Source organism: Haliotis asinina, chromosome 3 (assembly GCF_037392515.1).
Source record: "Haliotis asinina isolate JCU_RB_2024 chromosome 3, JCU_Hal_asi_v2, whole genome shotgun sequence".
In the NCBI taxonomy this organism is placed as follows: Eukaryota; Metazoa; Mollusca; class Gastropoda; order Lepetellida; family Haliotidae; genus Haliotis; species Haliotis asinina.
The window spans coordinates 9,265,228-9,283,348 of NC_090282.1; the positions used below are offsets into that span (position 1 = coordinate 9,265,228).

Consider the following 18,121-nt stretch of genomic DNA (forward strand, 5'->3'; position numbering starts at 1 on the left):
CTTTTATTCTATTTTGTTCGGCATTAGTTTATCGGATCACTCCAGTCTTGGTTACGCTGGAGTATCGACCGTTTCTGATTTCATCACCAAAAATATTCCGTAACTCTTGGAATTTGGCACACAGTTTACTTAAGACATAGTCCTTCTGAAATCCTAACGGCAAAAGGAAGGTAAAGAGAGGCGTGGTTATTTTATTGTTTAACTCACTCCGCTATTACGTATGGCGGCGGCGGGTAAATTATCGAGTCTGGACCCGACATAAGCATCGATCTAACAACTGGGATAACATGTATCAACCAAGTCAGTGAACCAGACCACCCGATCCTGTTAGTCGCCTCTTACGCTAAACATGGAATGCTGAAGACCATTTTTAACTCGAATCTTCACTAGTTGAAAGTAATGAGATTCACCCAAAGGAAATGAAGCAGAGGAAGACGATGTGAAGCAGGGTGATAGCTAACATTCACATTCTATCATTCTGTGGAAAATCTTTTTGTAGTGCATTTACGTCTATATGAAAGACTATTAAATTTCCGTGGAGGAGACCTATCACTTTTTCCTAATTACAGATACTGCCATTGAGTGCAATGTTTTGAGAAAGCCTTCGCCCAAAACACATTATGTGGTCGAGTAACAATGCCCTCGTGAGTACGTGAATTTCGTGCTGGCATGAGCAATTGAAAAAAACCCAACCCAGCATAAACTGTCTTTGCTGAAAATACAGGTGGAACAGTGCAACAATGCAGTGTCAAAATGAACATCACAGAAATGCCAACACTTTCACAAGCCGACAGAAATGGGGACCTCACACCACGCTGCAGTCAAGCAACCATCAGCAAGCTGTTACCAACTGACAGGCCAGACATGAAGACCGTCCAAGAACGGGTAGACCAAGGGTTACCACACCAGCTGAAGACCACTACATCCGGTCAATACACCTGCGAAACAGATTCGTCACGGCGACGGCCTTGGAACATCCCATCAATAGACGAGCCGTACTACCAACGGTCCTTGTGGTCATCAGAGCTCCCTGTCCCTTTCGAGTAATGACCTTGACCCGTCAACACTCTCAATACAGGTTATACTGGGCTCAAAGTGTACGTCAGTGGCAGCGACGTGATTGGGAAGAGAGTTCCAACATGTTCTGAAATGAGGGGAGAGAATGAACGACTGGGGACAAACTGTGTTCAAGAGGTGCACACGTTTGATAGTGGCGGCGTTATATGGTATGGGGTGGGCTTGGTGGTCAGCAGAGAAAACGACTTGTCATCCCTCACGGAAATATGGCTGCTCTCGGTACAGAGACCAAGTGCGTTATTTGTGCGTCTACAGGGGTTTGATCTTGCAACAGGACAACGTTTGTTCGCATACTGCCAGGTTACCTCAATGAGACAACCTCCACAACGTGAACAACCGCCACCAGAAAACTGACAGCAGCTCGAATAAGTTCACTTGAATCTGTGGCACAGAATTTCTGCTGACGTCATCCAGCTTCTAAAGCTAAAACTGACTCACTTTCTGAAGCAATGATGCATTTTATAAACAGGAATCATCATAAGATGACATATCCCCCCTACCCCCACATATTTGTAAGTATGAATCGTTTCCGTGGAATGAGAAATGACAAAAATAGCAAATAGCAAAATCCAACACTATGGGGTCTGCCTCACATATCTGCAAAGTTTTCCAGAAAGACAGTAAGAACTCTTCATGTTTTTTCTCCAGAAACGAAACACACCTCTCACTTTTGACACTAAGTTCGAAACGATTCCATGGAAACCCAGACAACAATAAATTACAAAAACATGTTAATATCAAAAGGCACCACTTTAGTTGCTGATTGATATATCTACCACGTTTTACAGGTAAATATTGAAAGTAAAAATGCCAAAAATCTGTAAATAGCAAAAGGAACAACCATAGGTTCAGTTTATTATATTTTTATTATCAATTTTTGTCTAAAATATTGAAAGGTTACTGACTTATGCTCAGGAAACAAAATGATTACAGACTCCGCTATTACGTATGGCGGCGGCGGGTAAATTATCGAGTCTGGCAAAAGGAACAACCATAGGTTCAGTTTATTATATTTTTATTATCAATTTTTGTCTAAAATATTGAAAGGTTACTGACTTATGCTCAGGAAACAAAATGATTACAGACTGACGGACAGACATGACTGAGAGATAAAAATGTAGGGCACATGTTTTTTCACGCTAGCATTCTCGTGGCATCAGTCAGTGACTTCAGTCTTGCCCATCCCATCTTGAAGCACCAGCTGTTTCTGGTTTCATAATCACGAGAATATGAGAACTGAAATGAATATACACACAGCTATAGTTAAGGAATAGTTCACATTAGTATCTGCATACACAAGACTTCGATGTTATGCCTCCATATCATCTCACTGAAACCTTTCATGATAAATACCACTACACATTGAGGACATCTGATAGTATATCCACTGTGTGATCAAGATAAATCTAAAAATAATAGGAAAATAGATGGTGTCATTAAGCAATACAATAAGCGGTACAAGCACTGTGTTTCCGTTAAGAGATACGTTCTAGAGAGGCCTTGCTACAGGTGCACTGATCAATGCCAAAAGACAGACAGATGGACCGATCGTTGTTGTGCTACAATTAAACCGTTATTGAATATTGTTTTGTTGCGACAATGTGCATGTCTTGGAATAGCCTATTTATGGAATGTATTTCGCGAGTCAGTCTTTGCAATCAAATGCAAACTATCAGCAAAGACACTTGCGTTTTGAAGACGTATTTTTATTGCAAACAGGTAAACATCTGATGCACAAAGGCCTATCCTTATGGGAGTTATGAACGAACGTCTTTGGCACCTATGCAGACAACAAAGATTAGAGGACTAGCACTCCTGTAGTGCTGAGGGCAGTAGTCGGTGTTGGAATGATATTTATTGGAGTTGTAGACGTATTATTTTGTGATACTGTTACAGTTAAAAATTTCCCGTGACAAGAGCTATAAGACATTCGCTCAGAACTGCAAAATATATCACTGACACGTCTAAAATATTCAGTAATATGTATTGACCAAAGAGCAAGATACAAAGATTCAGAATAAAGGTTTCTAGTACAATGCCCTAGTAAAGTAGTAAAGTAAGGGATCACCAATATAACATCAACTCGCCAAAGTCTTGGTTTTCAGTGAGAAATAGTTTTACTAAATCTTTCACAGCGAGCAATTGTGAATGGTGTAGGCTTGATGCAGAGGCAGACACATGTAGATATGCCGAATAATGACACAACTCCGGTATAACTTTGTGGTGTAAGTCCGTGTGTGTGTGTGTGTGTGTGTGTGTGTGTGTGTGTGTGTGTGTGTGTGTGTGTGTGTGAGTGTGAACACAACAACCAGCCTCAAGATATATACACAGTCATTGCAGTGAATCGGCTAAATCTTGAGCATTCCAGTGAAGTATGGAACCTTCTCGATCGGCAAGTCAAAACACACTAAGGGGAGCGCTACGTTACGGGCGTGCCACTAAAATACTCTAATATGAAATGTGACCCATAATAACCTTCTCTCAAAACTCTAAACATTGTGACCCAATAATAACTATCACTTAATCAATAATAATACCAAATGCAGAAAATACAATCTTGTAGCAATACAAAAGCAACAGATGGTCTTGAGGACAGTTTGTACTGTGTTGTCAGAACCTGGCATTGTAGGCAATGTAAATGGTGTTCTAGAGGCAGTACATATAGTTTTGAAGAAGCAGTAGTTCGTGTTGAGGAGGAAGAAACTGATGTTGATGAGGCAGTACTTGGTGTTGTAGAGGCAATAATTGGTGTTGAAGAGGCAGTAGCTGGTGTTGAAGAGGCACCAGTTGGAGTTGTTGAGGCAGTAGTTGGTGTTGTAGAGGCAATAATAACTATTGAAAAATCTGTAGTTGGTGTGGTAGAGGCAATAATTGGTGTTGTAGAGGCAGTAATTAATGTTGAAGAGAGAACTGGTGTTACAGATACAATAATCGGTGTAGCAGAGGTAATAGTAGGTGTTGTAGAGGCAACAGTTAGTGTTGAAGAGGCAGCAGTTGGTGTTACAGAGGTAGTAATTTGTGCTGTAGATGCAGCAGCTTGTGTTGTAGAGGCAGGAATAGTTGGTGCAGAGGCGGCAGTTGGTGTTGTAGAGGCAGGAGTTGTTGCTTTAGCCGTTGGTGTTTAGAGGCAAAAATTGGTGTTGTAAAGGCAGTAATTCATGTTGTAGCGGCAACAGTTGGTGTTTTAAAGGCAGTGACTGGTATTGCAGAGGCAGATCTGGCGTTGTAGAGACAGTAATTGGTTTTGTAGAGGCCGTTTTATAGGCAGTAGTTTGTGTTTTAAAGCGAGCAGTTTGTGTTGAAGAGGTATGAGGAAGCATTTAATTATTTAGTGGCAGTAGCTAGCTTTATAGTTGCAGTAGTCACTGTTGTAGATGCATTATGCAGTCGATGGTGTTGTTGTAGAAGCAGTAGCAACAGGTAATGAAATACCTCGCTTCAACATATCTCAAAAGGGGCAGTTGTCTGGGTTTGTCAAATATTGGCACGATCATGGAAGGTTCTCCAAACCCCGAATGATTCTGTGATGCGCAGTAAGGAACTTGGAAAGGAATATAGTGTTAAAAAAGGTGATTAAAATTATTTATGCAGGGCCAAGTAGCACTGTATCACAGGAATGAGGTTTACAGATGCCCAGGCACGACCCTGCTCACGTGACTCTCAACATCAGCAGTGTGAGGACATATCATTCAAGGTTTCTGACGTGCTTGAGGTCCTTTCTGTTGGGATCCCATAACGTCACGTTGCAGGTAGGTACTGGATTGTCCAACAGTGCTGTATACTTACGCACTGACCACAATATCGGTCAGTTGAAGTTATCAGACGGGTACACAAAGTACGCAGTCTAGGCTACCAGTTGTCCGACTTTCATTTTTGTGGAAGTCGCGGTGGCTGAACGGGTTAGGCGGCTGACTTTGTGTGCTAGCGATTAGGTGCCTGACTCTGAGGGTGCGGGTTCGAATCCCGAATGGGACTCAACCTAAAAAGTATTAGAATTTGTATTTTGCTGAGGAAGTGAAATCCAAAAAATGACATAAGAGGACAAATGTCATGTCGAAGACGCCCTATTTAAGGATTTCATTGTCTATGTTGCAATGGTAACGTGCATTTGGAAAGGAAGAGTTCACGTCTCGGTATGGGTAATGTTACAGAGTAGGCGGTGTTCAGCAGCGACGGTGTCCTAAAGCATCTGTACCGGCGGCACACTGGTTTCTGTAGTGTTCACAATATGGACATACTTTCGATTCCTGCTTAGGCAGTAATGATGAAACTTTTGTATCCGGTCATGTGTATAGATGATTGTGTGTATCACCGAGAGACAGCCGTGTATACATATGTACATTGTGTTCTAGGTTGGCAGTATAGGGGAATTAAAACTTTAACGTCAGTAAAATAAATTATGGTCCATAGGTATATGTTTCAAATCATATATGCATTTATTCATAACGGTACTTGTCTACGTCAGAAAAAAAACAACTTTTGCAATTAAACCCTTAAATAATATCAAGCCATTGTTTTTGTTATCTTGTGAATTTGCATATTCTGCCTAATTTTATTACAATCGGTTAATTAATAAATAAATTAAGAACCAAACGAATGAATGAATGCGTGCTCATACGTTATTGGTACACCCTCGCGTTTCTCATAATGTCTCTGTGCTCTATCTGGGCTTGCGTACGAAATTAAACCGAATTGTTTTAGTAAAACAAGTTTGCCCCCAGGGGCAAGCGTGTTTTCATGATGAAATGTTTCTCCGGGGAGGCATCCATCATTTAGCCAAAAACACACGAGCAGGTAGGTCGAAATGCGAAATATTGTATATTTGCCTCCACTGAACAGGATCAGAAAGTTAAAGCTTACCTTCACGATATATCAGACAAGTACCTCCCTGTGGTAACATAGGTTTGCTGTTATGGCAGGCATGGCGGATCATACTAACCTTGACCGGGTGCTGAACACGCTGAAGTGGTACGGGAGGTACCAGGTGACACAGATGGGTCTCATCTACATGTCTGTGCTCCCAGGGTCACTCACCATCCTCTCCTACATCTTTGTGGGTAAGTCACGCCACGCACGTGGACATATATATGGACACAATCCACCATGGCACCAATGGATAAATCATGACAGACATATGACCACATTCCTTCTAATTGGTCAAACTCAGATGAAATCTGGGGTGTATATCCTTTAGATACCTCGAAGGTAACATGTCGTGCTTGTGATAACTCGATCTCTTTATTGTCTACCCATCGATAGTTTCTACAACGACAGCCAATAACTACTTGACATTATATCGATATCAATGGCACCAATGGATAAATCATGACAGACATATGACCACATTCCTTCTAATTGGTCAAACTCAGATGAAATCTGGGGTGTATATCCTTTAGATACCTCGAAGGTAACATGTCGTGCTTGTGATAACTCGATCTCTTTATTGTCTACCCATCGATAGTTTCTACGACAGCCAATAACTACTTGACATTATATCGATATCAATGGCACCAATGGATAAATCATGACAGACATATGACCACATTCCTTCTAATTGGTCAAACTCAGATGAAATCTGGGGTGTATATCCTTTAGATACCTCGAAGGTAACATGTCGTGCTTGTGATAACTCGATCTCTTTATTGTCTACCCATCGATAGTTTCTACAACGACAGCCAATAACTACTTGACATTATATCGATATCAATGGCACCAATGGATAAATCATGACAGACATATGACCACATTCCTTCTAATTGGTCAAACTCAGATGAAATCTGGGGTGTATATCCTTTAGATACCTCGAAGGTAACATGTCGTGCTTGTGATAACTCGATCTCTTTATTGTCTACCCATCGATAGTTTCTACAACGACAGCCAATAACTACTTGACATTATATCGATATCAATGGCACCAATGGATAAATCATGACAGACATATGACCACATTCCTTCTAATTGGTCAAACTCAGATGAAATCTGGGGTGTATATCCTTTAGATACCTCGAAGGTAACATGTCGTGCTTGTGATAACTCGATCTCTTTATTGTCTACCCATCGATAGTTTCTACAACGACAGCCAATAACTACTTGACATTATATCGATATCAAACATCTCACAAAACAAACGCTGATGTAAATAATATAAAGCACTCAAAAACGTCACAAAATGCGTCTTTCCCGCCTTGTCTGATTCTGACTCTGCAGGTAAAACGGCGATATTCTACCTTACCGTCCTCCGGGTGGTTCCGTTAGCAATGAGATTTTGTATCAGACTGACTATCCAAGTAAGTCATCTTTGGGTTGTCCTGTGGGTTCACATAACTTGTCAATAGCTCTCTGACCGTGAACAGGTCTTTTGGCAGCCATGGAAACGGAAGTAGGTCAAATTTGTCGATGCTGGGGTGGAGAGATAGTCTCATAAATATATATTACTGTTACTTGGGTAATCTGCTTGTTCGTAATGACAACTAAAAAGAGCCGAGAATGCGTACCAAAGCCTTATATATTAATTAAAACTTCTAAACAATTAAACCTTCGAAATGGGGGCTACCTTCAAAACAACTCTGTTTGCTTTTCGGTAACCAATAGAGACAATAAGCCTCCGTGTTATGGGAATCAAAACGTGACAGAATAGACAGAATATGTCTAAACGGTGAATAGCGATCGAGTTCGCTCCCGGACGGAAACACAGACTCATTGTCTGATTTGGTTTATGGCGAATCTAGGTGATGTCAAGTGAGGGTTGAATACCTTAAAATGAAAGAGGGTATTTCTGGTCTTCATTCATTGCTCTGTGTGTGCGATGTCACGAACACGAACAGGTATGTAGGAGTCATCGTCCTTAGCGAAAGACTTACGGCGATGCATATTGCAAATTGTCACTGACTGTGGCGACACGGAACAACGTGGTCAGCAGTTATAAAGTCAGTAACAGAATCCCCATGGCGCACTACTGGTTACCCGCCGTTTTAATTCCACCTATGATGTTGCAGGTTATATGTTATAGGTTATTTTGTTGCAGGTTGTGATGTTGTAGGTTATGATGTTGTAGGTTACGATGTTGCAGGTTACGATGTTGCAGTTTAAGATGTTGTAGGTTATGATGTTGTAGGTTACGATGTTGCAGGTTATGATGTTGTAGGTTACGATGCTGGAGGTTACGATGTTGCAGGTTATGATGTTGTAGGTTACGATGTTGCAGGTTATGATGTTGCAGGTTACGATGTTGCAGGTTATGATGTAGGTTACGATGTTGCAGGTTATGATGTTGTAGGTTACGGTGCTGGAGGTTATGATGTTGCAGGTTATGATGCTGGAGGTTATGATGTTGCAGGTTATGATGTTGTAGGTTACAATGTTGCAGGTTACGATGCTGGAGGTTATGGTGTTGCAGGTTATGATGTTGTAGGTTATGATGTTGTAGGTTACGATGTTGCAGGTTATGATGTTGTAGGTTATGATGCTGGAGGTTATGATGTTGCAGGTTATGATGTTGTAGGTTATGATGTTGTAGGTTACGATGTTGAAGGTTACGATGCTGGAGGTTATGATGTTGCAGGTTATGATGTTGTAGGTTATGATGTTGTAGGTTACGATGTTGCAGGTTATGATGTTGTAGGTTATGATGCTGGAGGTTATGATGTTGCAGGTTTTGATGCTGGAGGTTATGATGTTGCAGGTTATGATGTTGTAGGTTACGATGTTGCAGGTTACGATGCTGGAGGTTATGATGTTGCAGGTTATGATGTTGTAGGTTACGATGTTGCAGGTTATGATGTTGTAGGTTACGATGCTGGAGGTTATGATGTTGTAGGTTATGATGCTGGAGGTTATGATGTTGCAGGTTATGATGGTCCGCACACGTGCAGCGAGGTGACAAACACATCGGAGTTGGGTTTGACTATCCGGAACGACAGCACAATCAGGTACGGCGAGTGCGACATCTTCGTTGACACCAACACAAGCCAGGGCATCGTGACCGAACGTACTGATTGTGTAGCTGGGAACACCTACCTGGAACACAAGCAGGTGTCCATGGTGTCTGACGTAAGTGTGTGGTAGTACCTGCAATCCTCACATCAGGAAGTAACGGCTTAACACGTCTTGAGTACTGTAGCAAAATATTTCTGCAATGGATCGCCATCAATACAACTTCTCAGTGTTTCTAAAACACAACATGTAGGTCTGGAAAATGAATGATTGAATGCGGATGATTTTACGTGGTTAATCCAACAATAATAAGAATGGTAACATAATAATGATGGAAACATACACGCTCTGAAATTAGAATGCACAGTGGCCAAAACGAAAACACATTAAAGTTCAGACCAGATAATCCTGTGTGAGTGGCAACACTTTGGATGATGCAAACCATGAGTAAGCGAGTTACTGATAGTGGCTTTATGTCGTTCTCCTAACATGACAAAGCTATGAAAAATAGCAAACATTGGACTGGAAATTATCAATCTGAATGTGAGACGCCACTTAACATCATTGTGGTGACACCTAAAACGGGTTTCAACATTGAGTTCATTAGGATCTTCAGTGTAACGATCGCACGTTTAAACCACTAAAATACATCCTTTGGTTGAAATTCAGTGCACATACTGCGAGTTGACACTAAACTTCCTGTTCTAGTGGGATCTGGTCTGTGGGAAGGCATCGCTTTCGGAGCTCACTCAGACTTTGTTTGTGTTGGGGCAAGCGACGGGCGCCATCTTGTGTTCGTCTCTTTCGGACAGGTTCGGTCGGAAGTGGACGTACATCACCAACGTGATTGGACTGATCATCACGGGACTCGTTTTGGCTTTCTCTCCAAACTATGCCGTCTTCGCGACTTTCCGATTCATCGGCGGGATCTGCCAACAAGTAATTTATGTTCATTGCGAACTGCCAAGTACCTCTTCCTGCAGGAGAGCTGTGTAGCCTACTAAAGTCTAGCCAACATACGCCATCCAACTTAAAGGATTTATTCAGTCACTTGAATCTGCTAGTACACTCGTACATATTTAAGTCACTTTGATTTCCCTAAATATGCGTGGGATTATGGAAATTACATTAATGTTCGTAGTAAATGTCACGTATTTTCTGTGGAAGAGTAAAATATGTTTTTCGGGGGAACAGTTTAAACGCTTGCTGTTGCCTAGTTACGACATCTGTGACCACGTAATTGACGTTGCAGGGGACCGATCTCACGATAGCGACAATGATCCTAGAGTGGGCGCCAACAGAGAAGAGGTTCAAAGCTGGAACTATCGGCAGCTGCCTTTGGGGTATCGCTCTTGTTACGCTCGCACCCCTCGCATACCTCCTCCGTAACGTCAGCTGGAGGTACCTACAACTCGCAGTGGCCTTGACTGCCACATATTCCCTCATCTTGCCCTTGTGAGTATCGGCTGGTAATATTTCAATATGTAGGTATGTACGTACGTATGTGCGTGTGCGCGCGTTCGTGTATTAATAATTGGACATTTCAAAATGTGCCCGAAAATTAAAATTATTAGACGTTAGGACTGACTCACCCATTAGTATTTCATTTGCTTTTCCTTAATTTTGTGCTCTTTCCTTCCAGCAACAGTGTGCTAAAATCCAAATGGCATGCCACAGAATGCTTCTATTCTTCTTATTTATATCATTATATTGTAACGTTCTTCCTATATTCTGCCTGTTTCTTTGATTAGCAAACTGGATGAGACACTCAGGTGGTTGATGGCCAATGGAAAAGCGAAAGAAGTGGAAAGGATACTGAAGAAGGCAGCGAAAATTAACAAAGTTCCACTAGAAGACGTGATGGCGTCATACAATTACTCAGAGGAGAAGGTCACTCTGGACGCTACAGACAAGTGTTGCCAGGACCTGGTGCGTCCAGTGAACGGGCTTAGCAATGGCATCCAGAAAACGATAGTTAGAGCTACCGTACACGTACCTACTGGCATCAACGACGTACAGATGGTCGACTGCATCGAGAACGCGTCTACGGCTGAGAACGAAGCTAAGACATTGCTTCTAAATGGTCAGAACGTGAACAACGTGCTGCAGAGGACGAAAGACGACGAAAATAGGCCGGGAGTAACTCACAAGTCTACTAAAAAGTACAATCTGCTTGATATTCTCAGGAACAAGATGATTTTTAAAAACGCTCTCATTGTGTGGTATTGTTGGTAAGTAACGCATAAACAACTCAACCTGTACGTGTTTCAATTGTAAATTGTTTTTGACATTTAATAGGACCGTACTTTTGTACTAGAACCTACACCTTATTTTACCTGCTTCAGGGTCGTGGATTCTCTGGTGTATTACGGCTTGTACATGACGTCTTCCGCACTGGCAGGAAACCGTTACCTGAACTACTTCTGTAACTCTGTAGTCGAAGTCCCGGCAGCTCTTCTCATCTATTTGACTCTAGAAAGGTACCTGGCGCTGGGTGACAGCGTCGGTCTGAGGGTACGGGTTGGGATAAACGTACGGATTGTGATCAAATTATTTCTCATCACTTTTTTCAAGTATGGGTAGGGTGTGAGGATTTTGTTTTTACATCAAATTTTGCTTTATTTCAGAAGTGTGAATAATTCGTACTCTTGTGTTCTCTTGTGTGCGAAATGATGTTTCGGGTTGGGTGGTAAGGAAAAACAGCAATATTCATATATATGGTCTAACCATGTTGCATAATAATTTTGCTGTTGTGCTGTAGGTTTGGCCGGAAGAAGCCTTCACTGATGTTCCACACTACAGCCGGAGTGAGTTTGCTTGGTGCCGTCCTGCTCACGACATTCGTTGGTAAGTCCTTGCATGGCTCAGTGCCGTCCCTAGCCCAAAACGTGTACATAAATCTGCTATATATGTGGATGGCACTTACCAGGAGCGCAGGGGTAGACTTAGGCCCGCTCGATACAGCCACGACACCTCGAAAGTGACGGAGTAGCGCCATTGCACGGTTTCATTGTTAAAAACATACCGACCAGTCATGACGGCACTCTGTCAAGTTTGGTTATTGTAGATGGAATAGAGTTCGCAATATTGTAGACAGAAAAGTGCGTTCCAAGCAACAGGTGCCTTTACTTCAGTGGACTGAAGAGTATTGTGTACGTGTTTTATTTGGTCGCTTTGAATTTCCTTGATCGTTCTTGTGTAAGTGTGTGTCGGTGCGTGGATGTGTGTGTGTGAGAGAGAGAGAGATGGAGAGAGCGGGGGAAGGGGGAGTGATTGTGTGTGTGTGTGTGAGAGAGAGAGAGAGAGAGAGTGTGTGTGTGTGTGTGTGTGTGTGTGTGTATTTTTAAAGAATTAATGCTGTACTTAGTGGTTCTAAACAAGTTATTGTATTCAGCTGACAGCCAGGCGGCCCAGATCGCCGCCACCATCTTGTCTATGATCGGGAAGCTCACGATTACGACTGCCTTCGGCACCCTCTTTATCTACACCCCGGAACTCTTCCCTACAAACCTCAGGTCAGTGGAGACCCTCGGTAGTCCTAGCTTGCCAAACATCGCCACAAACAGCGAGTCACTGATCGCTCTAATTAACCCTTCTCTGTCAATCACAAGACCGACCCTTACAGATATCGACAGTTGCCCCAGTTTGTCAAACGTCATCACAGACATCAACTCTCCGATCCCTCTAATAATCTCTACTCTCTCATTCAGAAGATCACTCCTTTAGAAAGCCCATTTCAGCGATGGCCCTCAGTAGGCCTAGCTTGTCAAACATCACCACAAACATTAAATCTCTGATCCCCTTATTATCCCTACCCCGTCCTCACACGAACATACCTTTCAAACATCAGTTCAGTGGTTCCCACAAATATTCCTTTTCGAGTCAATGATAAATCTTAATCTCCAAACAAAAGTATCTTCTGTAAACTGACAGATATTTGTCTGTTTACGTTCCAGGAACGTTGGTCTGGGAGCAGCGTCCTCGGTGTCTAGGCTTGGGGGGATGCTATCTCCATTCGCCTCAAAGCTTGTAAGTCAGGTTTATATTACACTTTAATTATTTGGATACTTCCACACACCGTGAAGGCGCCAAGAAGGTCATCCTTTTACACGTTATTATGGCCTGTTTCTCCATTATCTGGGGCGACGAGGTAGTCCAGTGGTTAACGCATTCGTTCGTCACACCGACATGGGTACAATGTGTGAAGTTTATTTGTGGTGTCCCGCGTTGTGATATTGCTAGAGTATTGCTAATAGCGGCGTAAAACTTAACTCACTCACCCCATTATCTGCAGGCAAAGGTCGTGGCCTGGGCACCGGGTGCCATCTTTGTGATCATGTGTCTCCTCGCTGGATTCCTTATTCAGTTTCTACCAGAAACACGTGGTCACGAGCTGCCGCAGACGATGGAAGAAATCAAAGAATGGTACCGAGCTAACCTCCCCGGCCAGAAAAGGAAAGATAAACGACCTGATGACATTTAATTCTCACCGCCCTGGAGATACCAACGCTGAAAATCACAGTGTATGTAAATATAAGCACGAAACTAGTCATTATACAGCGGGTGATAACATCATGCAACTAACATCCAAACTGCACGTGAGGACGCGGACAGAATATGCGCATCCATGTAATCACTCACTTCAATTTGATTTTGTGAACGAAATGAAGTTCTTATTGTCGAAACTATACAAGCTGTCAAATACACGTATTCTTTAGTAATCGTTTGTCAGTTTTATAATGTTTGTCAAATGCAAGTAGTGGTTGAAGAGGGCTACGGCGTTATCAATGGTTGCTCAGTTTCACTTGTTTGATTTGAATCTGGTCAGAGGAAAATGCCCCAATGTGAACATGGGACGCAAATGTGTATACCGACATCAAAGACAATGAAACTGATAGAAGCGCGCGTATAATATGCGACTCTACTCGCCAAAGCTCTCAGTTACAATGCTTTAACGATCACATATACTCTGGGGGTCTCAATTACTTATATGATTTACTGGCATCGTTATAAATGAAATCCTGTCATTAAAACTGCTCATTTCGACATGTAATTACCTTAAATCAACAGCGCACAATTTCTTCCGCGGACGAAATTTCAACCAATCAGAGGTGTGCTTCTCCGTGTCGTAATGTGAGGTATGTCTGTGTGGGTCATTGTAGAATTCATGTACATCTCTGAGGTAAATAATTATTATCTGGTTTAAAGGCTTGTCTAAACCTGCAAATGTGACAATTCTTGTGGAAAATAAAAGCTTTGTTTTCACAATCTACAGTCATTTAATCTTGTCACCAGTTTTGCCTAGCTTCCGAGTTACAGGTTGTTTTCACAAACGATTTTGTCAAAATCGCTTGTTGTCATAAAAGTTATAAATCGTTATGTTCCAAGCTGTGTCATGCAAAATTCTTTTGGTCATGGTTTAAAAGCATATTTCTAACTTGATGAAAACAGACCATACTCTAATTGATTCGTCTGACGCCACGATTCAAAATAAATGGCGGCGCTCTGTGGCGAACATCCCGCAGTCAGAGCATGAATGCTATGTAGGTTTGTTTTCACCTTGTTACAAAATCTACAAAACTACTTTCTACTGGTAGTGAATATGTATTTGATTGCTACGCAATAGGATTTTCATGACATTGCTTGTAACATAACAATTTCACTCTGAGAGATGGGTGTCATTGTATTACTACCAATATTATTGTGACTTCGATGTCATCATGACAGGTGTTTGCTACAGAACTAACGTATCCTGCCACATGCGCTTGCACACGTCACAACTATACGCAAGGGCATGTCAACTGCTCGTCTTAGAAACGAGCACTATCACAGTGAAACAAAACCCCCTTAGGAATATATATACACGTACAAAGGGACTGGTCAAAGATACGTCATATTTAGAAAATGTTTCTAAACGTTTTCTCAAGACTTTACAGAGACTTTGAGTGATGTAAATCTGTTAAATTATTGAGCAAGACGCGAGCGTGTACGGTTGTGCCTTAAACGTTAAATGGAAGTAGTCTCGAGCAATGAGCTCCCCCAATGGTATCACGGCACTGGTGGCTGCCACGGTTTGCTGTGACTAGGCGTAACGGGACCTCTCTTCCAGGACTTGCATAACGATCCTTACTATACCGACTGTTTCCATTACCTTTGCGCTGAAAACAACTTTTTGGTCTCAGATGTCTGCTCTTGTAATGGCATACTCATTTCTGCTTTTGGAGTTTATTTAACCACAATCTCCCATAACGATCTGGGTTAGAATCGACCTTCAGAAAGTCATAATTCAGAGGCGACAAACGGTAACTAGAAACTCGTTGATTCGGTTAACACGTCATGTTCGTGCCTAGGTTGATAGTCCTGATTGTCAAGCACTGAATTGTCTCATCCTGATTCGATCATTTAAAAACGACCGTCATTCACCTTGCTTTGATCGTTGAATAACAATGATAAAGAAAACACAAAGAAACAATGTTGCTTCAAACGACTCTGTGACGAATATTTAACTGGGTATTTGCCATAGGAAACGTCCACTGACTTGTCAGAGTTCGAAATAATATAACCACAGCGTGATAACGAATATTATCTTTTTTTTTAAGAAAAAAACCCAATGTCATGAGCCTGGAAAATTGCTTTCTGTAAATTTCTTTTTAGAAGCAAACATTTGAACGGAATTCAATTCAATTTCCTATCGCCAATAACATAGAGGACACTTTCAGTTCCATCACGTCCTGCTGGTTGAGGTCAAATTTGTAGCATCTACGTATACTAAGGGTTGATGGGTGGAGGCGGTGGAGGGAACAGTATTGAAGCTAAAATTACATTCGTATTATGTAATCTAGTCGTATTGCTTATATTGTACTCTATTATCATCATTCATGTATCGATATGATATTCATGTATCGGTAATATGCTCTACTTACTTATATACCCCGTCGTGCTGGAATATTGCTAAAAGCGATGTAAACCACACTCACTAGCTCACTTTTATCCATTGAAGCGTTACATCATGACTTCTGTGTGAGTAAATTGTACACCTCGGTGGAGTTTTCACCTGTCCCCGCACCTGTACGACCTGATGCTCGGACATCCTCTCCGTATTGTGTTTCATTCACGCCTTTGTTGTTACCAGACTGACTGAAATCAGGCATATACACAGTGTTACCCGTCTGATTGTTCTGACTATTATCAGGCATGTACACTGTGTTACCCGTCTGACTGTTCTCATTACCATCAGGCATGCTACTGTGTTACCTGTCTGACTGTTCTCACTACCATCAGGCATGTACACTGTGTTACCTGTCTGACTGTTCTCACTATCATCAGGCATGCTACTGTGTTACCTGTCTGACTGTTCTCACTACCACCAAGTACACACACAGTGTTACCTGTCTGCAAAATAAACATCGACATATATTGAATGTTCCATGAAGTGTTAACGAATTATCAGTGTACATATTATTACATATATTTTGAACACACATATGGGCATGTTTAGATTCGCTTTAAACAGAATATTTCTTGTCAACCATAACGATAACAAATACTACTGCTACTGCTTTTGCTGCTGCTACTACTACTACTACTGCTGCTGCTACTGCTGCTACTACTACTGCTGCTGCTGCTGCTGCTGCTGCTACTACTACTACTGCTGCTGCTCCTGCTCCTGCTCTTACTACTACTACTGCTGCCTCTACTACTACTGCTCCTGCTACTACTACTACTACTACTGCTGCTGCTGCTGCTGCTGCTGCTACTACGACTACTACTGCCGTTGCTACTACTACTACTACTACTATTACTACAACTACTGCTACTACTACTACTACTACTACTGCTGCTGCTCCTGCTACTACTACTATTACTACTACTACTGTTGCTACTACTACTACTGCTGCTGCTGCTCCTGCTACTACTACTGGTATACGATGTGCCGTTGTGATGGACATCCAGTGACCAAGGGAAAACAAAGCGCCTTTCAGCAGTTGTAGTGGATATCGGCGCAGTACAAATGTTTGCATGCACTACCACTACCTCTTCTGGTACAACTACTACTACTACTGACACTTATTACTACTTGTTTTACTATTACCATCTTTATTATTGATTTTATTACGCAATGTCAGCTGACACACAAACCACCCTTACGTCGTGTGTAAACGGTATTCTAGTTTACCACTTTGCGTTATCTTTATAATGTATCATTACTGTGTTAACATCCACGCCTGGTCAGGCAACTGGTCAGTTTGTTTTACCAAATATGATGCCTATATAAATAAACAAAGTTTATCCAAGCCATGTTTAGAGTGTTTTAATGCATTTACAGGCAGTTATATGTAATTGGATCCACGCAGTGGGCTGACCTTTCGTTGACTGCTTCCCACAGACGGCAATATTTAGCAGTGGCATACCCTATTTACATTGCGTCAGGCAATACGTGCTATTTCAGAAGCCCGCCATTTTGTTTTATGCAAAGAAAACACTTCCGGTTTTATTATTTATTTATTTATTTATTTATTTATTTATTTATTTATTTATTTATTTATTTATTTATTTATTTATTTATTTATTAAAGATGATGTCGAAGAAATGAATGACTACACCTTTCCAGTCATCACTTAACACGTTCAAGGCCCTTGCGTAACTGACCATATGTGACTGACATCGACTGACCGCACCTGCGTGCCGATAGCCCCTACGGCTGGTCGTTGGTACTCTTACAATGTACAAGCACTATCACAGTGAAACAAAACCCCATTCTCTGACATGTTCTCACCTTCAATCTAATCACGTGTATGGCTTGCTGGAGCATCGGGCTGTGGAATATAATATAAAGCCAATTAACTAACCAATCTTCCACTGGCGTTTTCCCCTGCTTCCGTCAAACTTCGATTTCTACTCACGACTGCGCTATCAAATTAATATTGCCTCATTTGACTGTCAATGGCGTGTTCCGCCATGGATTGGCTGAGTAATACCTTTAAAGACCCCCTTCAGCCCCAGAGACGACAAATCTCTGCTAAGGTATCTGAAACAATCTGTGACAATTACACACGCAGAAAGTTGGGATATCTTTAGCCGTCCCTCTATTCCGCATCCGCTAACCCAGACC

At 41.8% G+C, this 18,121-nt stretch overlaps 1 protein-coding gene across 1 annotated transcript; it reads left to right on the plus strand.

Moving 5' to 3' along the window:
* Nucleotides 1–753: 753 nt before the first annotated feature.
* LOC137277324 (organic cation transporter protein-like) lies at nt 754–14,277 on the plus strand. Its single transcript, XM_067809006.1, has 11 exons — nt 754–1,043; nt 5,980–6,134; nt 8,924–9,126; nt 9,718–9,948; nt 10,262–10,464; nt 10,761–11,240; nt 11,355–11,489; nt 11,771–11,856; nt 12,404–12,524; nt 12,966–13,038; nt 13,304–14,277. The coding sequence occupies exons 1-11, from the start codon at nt 754–756 to the stop codon at nt 13,490–13,492; spliced, it is 2,166 nt and encodes a 721-aa protein (XP_067665107.1). The 3' UTR covers nt 13,493–14,277.
* Nucleotides 14,278–18,121: the final 3,844 nt, after the last annotated feature.